At 35.9% G+C, this 16,438-nt stretch overlaps 1 protein-coding gene and 1 pseudogene across 1 annotated transcript; one reads left to right on the top strand and one right to left on the bottom strand.

Annotated features, from left to right (window-relative positions):
* Positions 1-3,309: 3,309 nt before the first annotated feature.
* On the bottom strand, positions 3,310-4,640 carry LOC113339434 (zinc finger MYM-type protein 1-like). Its single transcript, XM_026584709.1, has 3 exons — positions 4,480-4,640; positions 3,549-4,351; positions 3,310-3,425 (listed from the first exon to the last, which is right to left on the bottom strand). The coding sequence occupies exons 1-3, from the start codon at positions 4,638-4,640 to the stop codon at positions 3,310-3,312; spliced, it is 1,080 nt and encodes a 359-aa protein (XP_026440494.1).
* Positions 4,641-7,117: 2,477 nt separating this feature from the next.
* Positions 7,118-14,831, top strand: LOC113339327 (annotated as a pseudogene).
* The last annotated feature ends 1,607 nt before the right edge of the window (positions 14,832-16,438 follow it).

Raw genomic sequence — 16,438 nt, 5'->3', positions numbered from 1 at the left:
TTTGTTTTTTTATGAAAAGACTATGAAAATCCATCTAATATATTGTTTTTTGCTTGGAAAAAAATAAGAAAAGAGTTTATTCTTTTTTCTGTTAGCTTGTTCCATTAAATACTACTATATTTTGTTTCAAATAATATTCGCCTTTTTGCTAATGATTTTGTATATATTTTTTGATTATTTGACAGTTTCTTTGCAAAAGAGAAACACCATTCGATTTCGATCTACATGTTAGTACTATATATGTTGTAATCTATTTCGTTAGAGTTCACACCAGATTGAAAGAAGTTCATTTACTCCGTATGTTAAGACTTTATAGTTTGAAAAAAGCCCCACGGTATCATGGGTCCTACTTGCTGGGGTTAATATCAAATAAACAAAAAATCATAAAACAAATCTATAAATTATATCGCATCTTTCACAAACGCCAACAATCATATTTACGCGATTTAGAAAAAACTCCTCAGGTAAACATACATGGTAAAAGAAACAGTTTTCTTACTGTCACAAGAGGGGAATTGTCACATTTTACACTTGTTGAGATGAATTCTCTTCTACTTCTACTATCTCTTCCACAGAACTATCTCTGCCACAAACGAAGCTTCTCTACCATCCTAATCGAAAAATTCAGCTCAAAAAGTAAATAACCACTAATTTTTATTCGAAAATTCTCAAATAACAAAAAGATAAACTAAATCACTTGCCCGATTCAATGGGAAAAACCACCGATAAAAGAGACACAATCTCTTATATTCATCAATCAACCCAACAGAAACAAAAGAAAAGATTATAAAACAAAAAAACTATTGGCGTTTTTTTTCATAGAATAAACTCATAATTATACTACTTGAATAAACAATTACAATAGAACTTCGTTAAATTAATCCGCGATAAATTAATAACTTCGCTAAGATAATATTTTTTGCCAGTCCCGATTTGGGGCAGTATGTTAAATTAATAACCCCGCTAAATTTATAAGATAATAAAAAATTTAAGTTTTCAGTAGGGCTCAACTAATGTATAAATTAATAATTAGTGTGATAACAATATATTATGGTGCTTACTAAAATAGACATCTTCGGTTATTTGTGTTTGTTCACATTTATGATACATTGGACTTCATCTTTCATTTTGTGTACTGCCTTGAGAAGTTCCAAAATGATTTTATTGTGTTTTCTTTTTCGTATTTTAATTTTAGCATTAAAGTATATACATTCATACACATAATATGCTATGCAATAATTAAAAAATAATTTGAGTTGAAAATAAAATCTCTAGATATTTGATACTACACACTTATTTTAGAAATTTAAAGCTAAATTTGGTACGTTCCGATATAATAATAACTTATTAATTTATCGATAAATTAATGCTTCGCTAAGTTGATAGAATTTAGCAGTCCCAAGACTATTAATTTATTGAAGTTTTACAGTACAAGCAAGAAAATAAAAATCACCCGACCAGTTTTCAAAGGGGAGAAGCATAGCCAGTCGTCTGCACACACTTCTGTTATATCCTGCAAAATAAATGGCAACCACATATCAGACTAATAATCGATCGTAAACATCCATTAACCAAAAAACGAAAAAAAAAACCACACCAAAAGAATGAGGCTTGGCTTTTGCTCAAGCGTTTTTATACAGGAAGAGATTACTACTTTTGGAATTTATGTCTTATATATTCTCTAAGAAAAAAATTGTGAAGATTTTTCCTTCCTTAATTTTTGTTCGCATATTAAATCTTTTGAAATTGAGTTATATATTTACCAAAAAAATCTCAAAATATATATTATCTATTGATTCATTTTCGGAAATTGTTTTTTTTTGTTCAAATTAAACTTTTACTACTCACGGAAAGTTTTTTATTTACCCCATTTTTATTAATTTCATTTATTTGTAGGAGCATTTTTGCCCAAAAAATATTGAGCATTTATTCCGTCTAAGAATAGAATTTATTTTATTTATTTTTTATTTTTATTGTAATGAATAATCTTACTATGAAAAACTGCATTGAAACAAAATTGAGTTTTTTATTTTGATTTTCATCATGATTTTTTTTTTCTTCTTCTTAGAATTGATTTTTTTTTCTTTTAATAATTTTGTATTTTGATTATTTGATAGGATTTGTCAGTTTTTCCGGAGGAAGGAACAAATACAATTCGATTTTCAACAGGTACTAATCATCTAAGTCTGATAAATATTTGTTTTTTATTTTTAACTCAATCTTAATTGTAATTGAAATTAGTTTAGTTATTAGCAACTTGAATATGTAATGAGGGCTGGTTTAATTTTAAGAAAGTGTAATTGGATGTTGGGCATTTTTTTTTGAATGAACGATTTAATTCTTAGATTAATGTCATGGTGCACGTTTTAATCAATCGTGATGAATAGCATAAACATTATTTCTTTTTAATTATATGTTTGTGTGTTTTATTGTTGGAATTTAATTATGATTTTCTAATATTTTCAATATATATTTGGTAATTTATAAGATTTTTTTTTTCTAATATTATGGGGTAAAAGATATTTTTTAGATTATTTTGTCCAAAAATTTATAATTTTTTTTATTGCGAGGCTAAAATCAGCCAGAAATTTAACCACGTCGCTCGAAAAAAACTCTATTTTCATATACAGAAGAATACGTGGACAATTAATAACACGTGCAACTGATATTCTTTGGACTAATTTTCCATTATTAATTGTTAGTTGGATTTTGATACGGAGATGATCATCGAAGCTGTCATTGATTCTTTTCCTTCGATAAACGAAAATATTGAAAATGGAGTTGATAATCAGGGCCGTCTTACAGTATTTGGGTACCTTAGGCGACAAATAAAAATTGGGCCTTTTTTGGACTACCGAATAACCGATGCATTACACAAAAATATTTACCTGATAGCACAAAAGACGTACCTGATAACACATGATGATATGAGTATAATATTACCAAACATTTATCATTTTGTTCAAGAAGATACAATACTAGTAATGGACGTAAAGATCGACCTTTTCGCATTTACGGATGCGAACTCATTTATAATACTATCATAGTCAATACTACTTAGCATATCTGCTTCAATGGATAACATCGCTAGTCCGTTTAATCTTTCTTGAGACATCGTTGATCGAAGGTAGGATTTGATCAACTTTAACTTCAAAAAACTTCTTTCTGCAGATGCAACTGTAACAGGGATTGTCAATAAAATTCTATATGAAATAGACGCATTTGAATAGCAGCCACCCATATTTGTTAAGAAACTCAACACGTCAATAGCCTTTTTTGTTTCGTTAGGCAAAAAACTTCGCAAAACCTTCAACTCCGTATAAACTCATCCCCATTGATATCGAATTCCATTTCATAGCTTAGGTACTTTTCAAGTTTCACACAAGAATTCCGTAAGGTACTATCATCAAGAGACCTTAATTTTTCTATATTAAACAAAAATCCATAAGTTTCCTCGTATGCTTGAAATTGTTTAAACCTACGTTTGAGAGAAGAAATAGCCTGGTCCATTATAAAAATGAAGTATTCAATTCGGAAGGATTCCATACCTTGCAGTGGTGGTTGTACTTCCTCTATCTCATCGATTTCATCAAAGTGCTTTTTTCTTTTTCGTACTCGTACCTCATAAAAAATAGGCTCTATATTCATGGATGTTGCAAGTATTTTAGCTTCTTCCAATGCCCCCTCAAATCCATTCCTTCTGTAATCCTTAAAGAAAGAAACAAGATCTTTTAGTTTAGTAACGGCATCATCAAGATTCATATCTTCGGTTTGAAGTTTAATGCTCACTGAGTTAACCGCAAGTAGTGCTCTATGCCAAACAACCATACCAAGTATAATCTCAAAATTATCAATCTCTCGTGTCAATATGGAATAAGCAGTACCCCTTGTCTTCGCATCAAAATCAGCCGAAGTCGACAGCTCTATTAAGGCATCTCGTATTTCGGGAGCTTGAAATCGGATTGCTTTGATAGCTTCTATATGACTCTCCCACCGAGTATCTGATAATGGTTTAACCGTAAGACCTTTTACATGTTTCTTAAACACCGTCCAACGTTTTGTAGATCCTGAGAAGAAGTTATATATATGTTGCACCACTTGGAAAAAGGAGACTGCTCTAGGACATGAACTGGCCATATCACAAAGTGCAAGGTTAAGACTATGACAAGCACAAGGCATATAAAAAGCTCGAGGATTTACCTTTAGTAGTCTCTTTTGCACCCCTTTATTCTTTCCGGTCATATTAGCTCCATTATCGTACCCTTGCCCTCTAACATTACGAATATCAAGGTTCAGGTTCTGCAAGAGCTCTTCCAGTTTATTAAAAAGTCCTTCCCGTCGAGTCGTCCACCTTTACAAATCCCAAAAGTACTCCTCAACTTTGGTCGAAGACGTGGACACATCTACACATCTTATGACAGAGACATTTGCTCTTCATTACTTATGTCCGGAGTACAATCAAGTATTACAGAAAAATACTTTGCTTCTTGAATTTTCTGAACAATTTTATCTTTCACATGACGTGCCAACAATGCGATTAATTCATTTTGGATTGAAGGACCAAGATAATGATGATAAACTTCATGGTTTTTAATACGTCGAAGATGTTCTTGCATTACCAAATCGAACTCGGCAATCATTTCAATAAAGCTTAAGAAATTACCGTTATTCGCTACACCAACCTTGTCGTTTGTTCCACGGAACACCAAATTATTTTTAGCAAGGGTTCTAATAACAACAAATTCTTATCAATACTTGTTTCCAATATTCTTTCTCCCTCTTGATTTGTTCATGAATCTCCTTATCAATAGTTTCATTCTTGTGAAGTCTAATTTCCAATTCTTTCCATTTATGCATGGAAGTATAGTGCCTAGTAGATAACTCATGACGTGAAAGCTTAGCACCCATATTATGCCAATCTCTACTGCCGTTTGTATCCAGCTGATAATTGCGTCCACCTTGCTTGAATAATTTGCAACAAAAACAAAAAACTCGATCCAAAACATTTGAATATACTAACCATCTTCTATCTTCGGTTTCCCCATTACTCAAACGCCTTATGAAGTGGTGATGCTCAAAACATCTAGCTTCTGCACCTTTGGGAAAAATAAAATCAAGGTTATTTCTTCTGACAGGACCATGCTCTACCAAAAGGTCTCTCAAGTTCTGGTTAATCTCTTTCCAGTTCCCTGGATCATGAATATTTATCGGTCCAAAATCTCTATTTTGAACCTCATCCAAGTCATCTTGCATATTGTCATCTTCACCTGCACTTAATTCTTGGTCACTTAGTTTTTCTTGCACATTTTCATCGTTTACCCTACCATTCAGCAAAACATCCTCTTCTAACATACTATTTACCAAGTTTTCATACTCCTCATCACTGTTAATATTTTCGGTTTTGTCTTCGCCGCTTTCATTGTCGCTTACTATATGTTGGTCCTGTTGGACGATTCTTGGTACCAAATATTTATTCATATCTCCGGTTTGAGACCTTTCTACGACATCTTTTCTTTGTCGTATTACCGCTTTGGCATGACCACTTTTCTGCTTTCCAGTCATGGTTTTCGCCTTGTCGGCTTGGATTGCTTATATTACCTTGTACACAGATAAACAAATGAATTGTTTACCAAGGTGTCAGTACACATGAATACATGATAGAAGTATTAAAATTGGCAAAAGGCAAAATCCCACTTCATGTAAAAAAAGTACACTGCAGAGAATCCTAACAGGCTTAGCAATTTCCTAAATGCAAGATAAATTCATATCAAAATTCTAAATTTCTAATTAACAACACAATTCAAGATAAATTCATGTCAAAATTCTAATTAACGCCTAAACCCACGATTGTTAACTGTTGGTTGTTCCTTAACCTCCTTTTTACAATCAAAATTTATAAATACCCCAAATTTTGGTTCACAACTCTCAAACCCTAACAAAATTACTCAATCATTAATCATTCAAAATTCTAAATTTGCAAGAGTAAGTTAATATTACCTTATGAGACACAAATAGATCATAGATGATGGATGATGTTGGTTGTGAATTTTTTGATCGAGATGATAAGATCTGATTTAGTGTTTCTGAAAGATAAAGAAGAGGAAGGAAGTTGTGCCTGTTGTCCTCGACTCCTCGTGGAATTAAAATTTTTTTTTTTTTCCTTTGACATATGTATAGGTAGTATGACCCAACCTTTTTGGGCCCCCTAGCAAATTGGGCCCTAGGCAGCTGCCTATACTGCCTTGTGTATAAGCCGGCCCTGTTGATAATGACTCGATTATTAAAGTATGATACTTAACTTAAACTTGTACGTTTCCTCGACAGTCGGCACAACAAATGTTTTAAAATATGGCAAGCTAACAAACACCGTCTCTTAGTTATTGCAATTTCTTGGGAATAATAATGCAAGTCGTAGACTGAAATGTACACCCGCTGATTACGATTATTTTTATTGTATATTAATACAATACTTTTGTACTTGCAATTTCTAGATCCTCATCCTCCTTTGACGACAGAGACGGCTTGCTAAAATCCTTCTCCTCCTTTGACGACAGAAATGGTTTGCTTAATGAGGATGGTACTCTCTTCCTCTCTTCTCTTTTCTCTTTCAGGTCGCTGTATACTTTAGTGCAGTGCTTTTGAAGGAATTTACATCTAAGTAATTACTCAGACTTGTACGGTCAAGTAAGCAAGTACATTTAGTATAATCAATTTTTTTTCCTACAAATGATCCATTGATAGATTGCTTTTAACTTTTGAATTATGTGATTTGATTCATAAGAGTCAACTCAACCTTCTTTTGGGTTAGCTTATTTATTTTTTGATAGAATGAATGAACTTGTTTAATCTGTTCACTTCAATCTGTCAGTTACCACCAACGGGATTCTAACCGGCTGATTGCCAGATTCCAAGCTATATTTGGTTACTGCGATCTCAAATTCTGGAGTTATGAATTACGAACTTAAATCTCAGAAACTTTTCTATCGATCGAGAAAAAAGTTTCAGAAAGTTAAAGCCATGAAATTATTGGTTTTGGTGATAGGAATGATAATTACTTAGTGATTCAGTCATCTTCTTTAACACTTCCTTTTGGATATAATTTATCGTCCCTTTATAGTACTTGTGGTAAAGTTCTTAAACCAGGAATGACCAGCCTCTCAGTTGAGGAGGATGTCTCTTGCCGGACAGATTTGGTTGGTTTCCATCCCAGTGTCTCGGTTGAATCATTTGTAACAAATACAGATTCTTCATCTGTGGTAAAAGAAATTATGCATGGAGATGAAGAAGTCAAGAATGAGTTGCCAAAGGAGAAAGCAACTGGAGGGGATTCTGATTTTGATTTTCATTCAGATATAAGAGACTGGATAGATGGAAGGTTTCCACCTTCGCCTTCTCCTTCCCCATCACAAGGTGTACAGCTTGATGAGTGGGAGGCGACTAATAAAGAAGAACAAGTTGAATCTGCAGAATTATCTAAAAAAGACAGTGATTCGCGTTCAAAGGAAGTGTCTGAGTTCTCAGGATTGCAGGATGGTCCAGCTACTCGGTCTAATGATGTAACCACGGATAAGAATACTGAAAATCAAATTCAACGCGATGTTACACCTGCAAGTTCAGTAACATCGATATATGAAATGAGCAATTTACTAGTACGAAGCCATTCTACTTCTCGGTCGATGGTATTCACTGTAACTTTTGTCTTTTAATCTGGCCATGTCGACTGATTTATATCCAACCTTCATTTGCTCTAAGTTCAATTTTTGTCTATTGAATTGCCGAAACAGTTAAAGAACGAACAAGAGAGAGGAGAGCACAAACGCGGAAGCATAAAAGACTACATTGATAATAATTGGGTGTATTTACATTCATGGCTCAACAGCCTATTTATATTGTTCACAAACTTGACTGCCACTCAAGGCACTTTCCTAATTAAGATCAAACTCTAAACATAGACACTTTCCTAACATAAACCAATTTCCTAAAATACAAAAGACTTGTTTAACAAGATAAACGTGTGTTATTTAACACACGTACTATATGCCTTAACAGAAACCACGATGGAGTTCTCCTCGCGACAGAGAATTATCATCCGCAAGGTCAGAAATCGAGAATGCTCCAATAGTAGATAGTGATACAGTTCTTTATGCTCCTCTTTTTCGGAATATTTCCACATTCAAAAGGTAATTGATCCATATTTCACTGTCCCGTAGAGTGTTCTTGACACCATTGAAGAGTCGCAGTATCTTCAACTTGATTCGAATGTTATGCACATGTATGTTACTACGTGAATATTGTTAGAATACGGGCATCCAACTCAAAACCAATTGGCAATGAGTGGAGAGGCCCTCAGAGATTATAAACCGCAGGATCTTAATTGCCCATACAATGTGGGACTAATAATCTCAACATGCCCCCTCACGTGTAGCCTCGTAGGGTCTAACACGTGAACACAATAAATCGGGTGACGCGGAGTAAAGGTGCGGTCAACTGACTCGACACAAATAGCCTGCTCTGATACCATGTTAAATACGGGCATCCAACTCAAAACCAATTGGCAATGAGTGGAGAGGCCCTAAAAAATTATAAACTCCGAGATCTTTATTGCCCATACAATGTGAGACTAATAATCTCAACAAATATAACGCAATTTAGGATCGAAGAAAAATCAGTACGTCGTTCTTCCAGTAAACAATGCAAATCTACCTGACTTGTGTTGTTATTAGGAGTAGTTGAGAAAGTATAGCATATGACTTTCTATTGTTTCCATTGACAGAAGTTATGAACTAATGGAACAAATGCTCAAAGTTTACGTTTACAAGGAAGGAACTAAACCCATCTTTCATTCACCACGCCTCAAGGGAATTTATGCTTCTGAAGGGTGGTTCATGAGACAGCTGGAGGGAAACAAAAAATTTGTTGTTAACGAACCTACAGAAGCTCACTTATTTTACTTACCTTTTAGTAACAGAGCTCTACAGGAAATAATGCATGTGCCTATCTCAAACGACCTTAAGGACCTGAGTGAATATCTAAAGAATTATTTAGAAACAATAGCAGCAAAATATCCTTTCTGGAATAGACCGGTGGAGCAGATCATTTTCTTGCTGCTTGCCATGATTGGGTATATATGCTTCATCTCTTCCTCAATTTTTAATCTCTCAGTTTTAATAACTGAAAGTCCAGAAATAGAATGAGGTATATAGCTGATTAAGTGTTAACCACGGCTTTCTGTATACCTTGTTTCCGAATATTGATTACCTGGATAATTAGAATGTTTACTGCACTAATCTTTCACAGGCCCCTGCTGAAACAAATGACTATATGAGCACTTGTATCAGAGCTCTCTGCAATGCCGATGTAAATGTAGGCTTCAAGATAGGGAAAGATGCTTCTCTTCCAGAAACGAACATTCATAGTGATAAACATGAGCATAGAGATTCTAATGTAGTTGTGAGAATAATTTTTTGTATCTTCATTGATAGGGAAAAGCCTGATTTATACATGTTTACACAACTAGATAAGGCAAATAGAAGATACACCTAACAACTAGATAAGGCAAATAAAAGATACACCTAACAATATCTAGGATATATACAGAAAGAATATATATGCAGTTACAACCAAATAACAAACACAATAATGTCAAGATATATCTTATCTTGACCATATCTTAACACCCCCTCCTCAGACTCAAGGTGCTGGAGTACACATCTTGAGTCGGGAAATTAAGAATCGAAGACGAGCTGCAGAGTGAGTCTTGGTGAAAAGATCAACCACTTGAAATTCTGATTTAACATGCGGAAGAGTGATTGTACCTTTCTTGAAATGATGACGAGTAAAATGACAATCTATCTCTATATGTTTTGTACGCTCGTGAAAGACATCATTGTGTGTAATTTGAATAGCAGCCTTGTTATCACAATACAGTGGTGTAGGAGCAGAAATTAGAACTCCCATATCACGAAGTAGACACCGTAACCAAATGAGTTCAGATGTGGTGTGAGAAAGTGCTCTATACTCTGCTTCAGCACTTGAACGAGAAACCACACTTTGTTTCTTACTTCTCCATGAAATCAAAGAGTCTCCCAAGAACACACAATAGCCTGTAATAGATTTTCTATCCGTAATATCCCCAGCCCAATCGGAATCTGAGTAAGCTTGAAGAGTGAGATCATACTTTGATGAGAAACACACACCTTGATGAAGAGACCCCTTGATATATCTTAGAATTATGAGAACAGCTGCATAATGAGTAGACCTTGGAGCAGACATAAACTGACTGACTATGTGAACTGCATGACTTATGTCTGGTCTCGTAATGGTCAAGTAATTTAGACTCCCTACTAGTTGACGATACAGTGTTGGATTAGACAATAGAGTCCCATCTGCAGGACTGTATTTTACATTCAAGAAGTGTGTCAGTTACCTTATTGTCAGATAGCCCTGCACGCTGTAGAATCTCAGATGCATATTTGACTTGTGATATGAAATAACCAGTGGGTGACATGCCAACTTCAATGCCAAGAAAGTAACTTAAAGATCCAAGATCTTTCATCTTAAAACAATCACTGAGATATGATTTGAGTTCAGTAATACCTTGTAGATCACTGCCAGTAATAACCATGTCGTCAACATACAAGAGAAGAATGACAATTCCTTTTTCTGACGATTTGACAAACATAGCTGAATCACAAAAGATTTGTGTAAATCCATACTGGAGAATTGCATTGCTAAACTTCTCAAACCAAGCACGAGGTCCTTGTTTGAGTCCATATAATGCCCGTCGAAGCTTACATACTTGTTTAGGTTCATGAGGCAAACCAGGAGAAGGTTGCATGTAAACCTCTTCTTGTAACTCACCATGAAGAAACACGTTTTTCACGTTCATTTGATGAAGCCCCCATTGTCGTGCTGCAGCAACAACAAGTAATGTACGAACTGTAACCATTCTGTCCACTGGTGCAAATGTTTCTTCATAGTCAACACCATACTCTTGTGTATAACCTTTTGCAACAACTCGTGATTTACATCGTTCAAACTCACCATCTGACTTGGTATTAACTTTATAGACCCATCTGCTTCCAACAACTGATTTTCCAGGAGGAAGGTCCACCATTTCCCATGTGCCTGCCTCTACATGTGCTTCCAATTCATCATCCATTGAATCTTGCCATTATGGAATGCCTGCAACTTCTCTGTATGTTTTTGGTTCATAAAATGACAAAATAGAAGACAAGGAACAGTGATAGTCTGCATACTTAGCTGGTGGTCTTCGATTGCGAGGTGGCAAAGAATTTTCTTCAGAATCAGGATCTTGTTCCTGAGTTGCACTGTTAGGTTGAGTCGTAGAGTGGTCTTGGTCATCCGTATTTGGTGGATCAACAACTAGAGGAGATGTACTTTCAGGAGTAGATATAAGAAAAGTGCTAGGATTGGATTCACTAGTAAATGGATCAGAATAAGTGAAAGACTCAAAATATGATGATTTGCTGCTTGGAAGTGACCAGAATGGAACTTTCTCCCAGAATGTGACATGACGAGAGACACGAAGCTTTCTATTAACTGGATCATAACAACGATACCCTTTTTGTTCAATACCATAACCAAGGAAGACACACAAGACATTCTTTTGACCAAGTTTATGACGTTCACGTTCTGGAAGGAGTACAAAACAAGTTGAACCAAAGACTCGAAGCTCAGAATAGTTTGGTTTCTTACTATAGAGACGCTCATAAGGTGACATTCCTCTTATGACAGTTGTTGGGACTCTATTGATGGTGTAGACTGCAGTAAGGAATGATTCTCCCCAGAAATTTGAAGGAACTGAGACAGAAATTAACTGAGTTCTAGCTGTCTCTATAATATGAAAGTGTTTACGTTCTGCAACTCCATTTTGTTCTGGAGTTTCAGTACATGATAGTTGAAGAATGGTTCCTTGGATTTTAAGAAATTCTTTGAATGGATTGGAAATATATTCCCCTCCTTGATCAGCACGAAAAACTTTGATCACTTTACCAAACTGAGTTTTTAGCATGGTTGAGAAATCAACATATAACTTAAGAAAATCTGCTCTAGAGCTAAATAGATATACCCATGTATAACGCGAATAATCATCAATAAAACTGACATAATACAAAGCACCTCCCTTTGACATAATTGGAGATTTACCCCAGACATCAGAATGTATAAGAGGAAAAGGTTCAGTTGAGACAGAAGTGCTAAGATTAAAAGAAACAACTGGTTGTTTTGCCAGTCTACAAGAGATGCAATTTGGTTCTTTATCTAACCGAGTATCTCCTAGTAAACCCTTATTGATCATATATGAAAGACGAGAAAAGGAAACATGACCTAACCTAGAATGCCAAGACATGAAGGGAGATATTGACACAGGTGCAGTGGGAGTAGCAGCTACGACATGACTTTTAGATTCCGCTGAGAGAGCAAGAGATTGAAGGAGATACAACCGACCAACTCTACGGCCTATCCCAACTAGCTTCCCGGTTTTGAGATCCTGTATAGCACAACCAAAAGGAAAACAATATGTGTTATAACCTTGATCACACAGTTGACCAACTGAAATAAGATTCATTGTAATATTTGGAACAAGAAGCACATCTGGTACATAGAAGTTATTTGAATTGTTGACCAAGCCTATATGACTTGCAGTTACTGTTGATCCATCACAGTATGAATCTTAGGGGTGATGACAGGATGAAGACTTTCAAAAAACTTTTGATTAAAAGTCATATGGTTTGATGCTCCTGAGTCGAGAAACCATTCTGTTGAATAAATACCTGAGGAGATAGAGAAGGCAGATGCAGCTGTAGGGTTGTTACCAATTGAGAGTGCTTGTTTAATCATCTCTTGAATATCAGCAAGGTTTGGTGCTGAACCACCACCAGGTACAACTAATGCAGATGAGGTTGTCGATGTTGCATATGGATCTGTTGCAGATGAAACTGGAGCTGCCGTAAATCTGGTAGGTGTATTGAATTTGTTTCCTCCATTAGCATTGATCCTTCTCATGTTTCTTGAGGTTGGTGAGGTGCAGAATCTAGATGAGTGACCAAATTCCTTACAATACCCACACTGTGTTGGGTGTGTGTCAGGTAGGCAGCAGGTGATGTATTGGCCGATGGGAGATTGCAGTTCCTTGCCAAGTGTCCAAAGGTCTTGCAGTTATGACACTGTACTTGAGACATATCACGTTGCACTTGAGCATTTGAGTTTCTTGGAAAATTGTTAGGGCTGGATCGTGAGGGCACAACAAATACTCCTGATATCTCCGGTGTGATTCTTTTTCCTTGTTTCTTCTATAATAAGTTCAGACAAAGCAACTTCCACCGTGGGAAGAGGTGAACGATGAAGGACTGATGCCATAACAGACTCAAACTCATCACGCAAAGCCATTAGAAACTGAACTAAACGTGTTTCCTCTCTATACTTCTGCCACAATTCCAAATCTACGGTCCATATTGGTTCCATGAGTGCTAATTGATTCCAGATTAAAGACATCTCAGAATGAAAAACAGAAATAGACTGATCATGCGATTGTTTCATAAATCTAATATCTTGTTCGAGTTTATACCTCTGAGCAAAGTTAATTTGGGTGTACCTATTCGAAAGAAAATCCCATGCATCTTTGGCTACCTCAAAACTTGTGAGTTGCATGCTTATGGAAGGAATGACTGTGTTTCCAATCCAAGTGAGAATCATGTGATTGTTAATCTCCCATTCTTCTTTTGGATCCTTTTTCTGTGTTTCATTTTCTTTTCCCTTTTCAACAGAACTGCTTGCTGTAGGTTTCTTTTCTATACCATCGACATACTTCCACATACTCTTTCCTTTAAGAAAACTCCTCATGAGGAATGACCAGTGATTGTAATTGGTTCCATCAAAACGGACAGTGATAGGTTGAGAATCTTCTCTTGACATGATTACTATGTTTTCTCTGGGTTGTATTTTCTTTGGGTTGTATTGCAGCTGAAACTGGTTCTCAGATCTTTCCTAGCTCTGATGCCATGATAAACATGAGCATAGAGATTCTAATGTAGTTGTGAGAATAATTCTTTGTATCTTCATTGATAGGCAAAAGCCTGATTTATACATGTTTACACAACTAGATAAGGCAAATAGAAGATACACCTAACAACTAGATAAGACAAATAAAAGATACAGCCAACAATATCTAGGATATATACAGAAAGAATATATATGCAGTTACAACCAAATAACAAACACAATAATGTCAAGATATATCTTATCTTGACCATATCTTAACACATAGTTCGAAATATCCTCTCAGATACATAGGAGGTGAGCCTCCATTGAACAGAAGAATTCTGGCTTTCTTCGCTGGTCGTATGCATGGATATCTCCATCGTATACTAGTAAAGCACTGGGAAAACAAAGACCCAGATATGCACATTTATGGTGGTGGAAATATGAACCAAAAGAACTACATATATTTTATGAAGAGCAGTAAATACTGTATTTGTGCCAGGGGTTATGAAGTCAATAGTCCAAGGGTCGTGGAGTCCATCTTCTTCGAATGCGTTCCGGTGATTATCTCCGACAATTTTGTCCCTCCATTTTTTGAGGTGTTGAATTGGGAAGCTTTTGCTGTGTTTATACCAGAGAAAGATGTACCAAATTTGAAGAATATTCTTCTTTCAATAACTGAAGACAAATATCTAGCCATGCAGATGAACGTGAAGAAAGTACAACAGCATTTTCTCTGGCATACGAGTCCTTTAAGATATGACGTTTTTCATATGATTCTTCACTCAATTTGGTATAACAGAGTTTTCCAGATACCAGACAGATAGAAATAGGAAAGGATTGGGTTCGTGTTTTTGACCGGAAAGTACTTCATAACTGGATGCCTACGTACCTTTGGCAACAACAACAATCTTACCATGCGACTCATGAGTCAGACTCAGATTTGGTGGTCTCCTATCCTATGACTGTTTTGATCAATAATTCCTCGGAGAACAAGAGAGTCATGATTTTGACTCATGTAGACACGAAACGCTGGCAGGCACTGTTGAAATCTTTCCCATCTTAATCTTTGCAAAAATTAATTACTACAAGAACTGCAAAAATACTCGTACGTACATTTGACATCTCAGGGTTTTCTCGGAAAAAAATGCCACAAGCTGGTGCAAAATCTCATCCGAATTCTCTATGGAGTATGAAAGCAGGAATTTCATGTAAGAAACAATAATCATTTTTTTTTTTTTGCAAAACGTCCCTCTGCCAATAACAGTTGAAAAACAAGAAACTCGGTCACAGGGTATCCACCCAATGACATAACCGCCCTACTACTATATAGGGCCTTGCAAATCTCGAATCATGCTTTTTATAGATTACTTGTTTAGAGTATCGATGCATCATCAAGAGGAAGATTTCATTTCTTCCCCCAGTGGCTGAACCTGAAGAAAGGAACGGAAGCATTTTTCTTTGATTGGAGATGAATGGTGATGAGTTTTTATCTAGACCCTTCCGTAGATGATCTTTTGCAAAAACAATGATATTTTGGCGTTCTATTTTTTCCGTCCGTATACACATTATCTGGACCATCCTCTATATCCATATTTTCAGATAACCACTTCCCGTAATCCCGTGATATAGTACATCTTTTTGGCAGGAAGGTCTTCAGAGGAAGAAAGTTCTCTACATAAATATTGAGTTTATAATCGATATGATCCCGTCTACAATAAATGAGTTTATTAATAGTATCATTGTCATCAACAACAAAAGGACAGAGTAGTCTCCGCACCTCACGGTTAAACAACTCACCGGATCGGCAGGCGTATAATTCGCCATCTTGAGACGTTTACTCCTCAAATCGTAGAACTGAACACAAACGTCATCGAACCAGTACAGAATAACTCTATCAGATACACACAGTATCCGTGTTATTGGCTGATGCGCAGGCGCATGAGTAGTAGTACTAGTAGTTGTAGTAGAAGTTGTAGTAGCATCTCCAGCAGCAATTGTAATAGAAGTTGTGGTTGTGGTGGTCGTAGTTGTAGCAGAGGTAGCTGTTTCTATGATGCAGGGAGGAGGATTAGACATATTCTGAGTCATGCTAGTATCACTGCAAACATAAAGACTCTCTGTGCTCCATGCTGACTTGAGTCTGTCCCTCAATACATACAAATGAACCTTACAATTACAACAATTGTTATTCCTTTGTTTCTGCTCACCGGCATGTAGACGTGCAATACAAGGAGATCCTTTGAATTCCAAAAAACAATGATCAATTAACTGTTGCTCCTGCTCAGTAGTCATCGATGTTGTCCCCGTCGTTATCCTTAATTCACATTCAACTAGAAGGGAAATGAGTTGAAGCTGTTCACGGTGAATGTCAAAACATAGCAACATTTCGGTCCCCTGATCCTCCTTCCCATCACCAATTCTTCCTCCAAACCTA

Source organism: Papaver somniferum, unplaced genomic scaffold, assembly GCF_003573695.1.
Source record: "Papaver somniferum cultivar HN1 unplaced genomic scaffold, ASM357369v1 unplaced-scaffold_21, whole genome shotgun sequence".
Lineage (NCBI taxonomy): Eukaryota > Viridiplantae > Streptophyta > Magnoliopsida > Ranunculales > Papaveraceae > Papaver > Papaver somniferum.
This window is presented reverse-complemented; position numbering and strand designations above follow the sequence as displayed.

Coding starts and splice junctions, on each gene's coding strand:
- LOC113339434 (XM_026584709.1), bottom strand. CDS start 4,640: ATGATTGCCGAGTTCGATTTGGTAATGCAAGAACATCTTCGACGTATT. Junction 4,352..4,479: donor CAGAAAATTCAAGAAGCAAA/GTATTTTTCTGT, acceptor GGATTTGTAAAG/GTGGACGACTCGACGGGAAG. Junction 3,426..3,548: donor AGTACAACCACCACTGCAAG/GTATGGAATCCT, acceptor TGTTTAATATAG/AAAAATTAAGGTCTCTTGAT.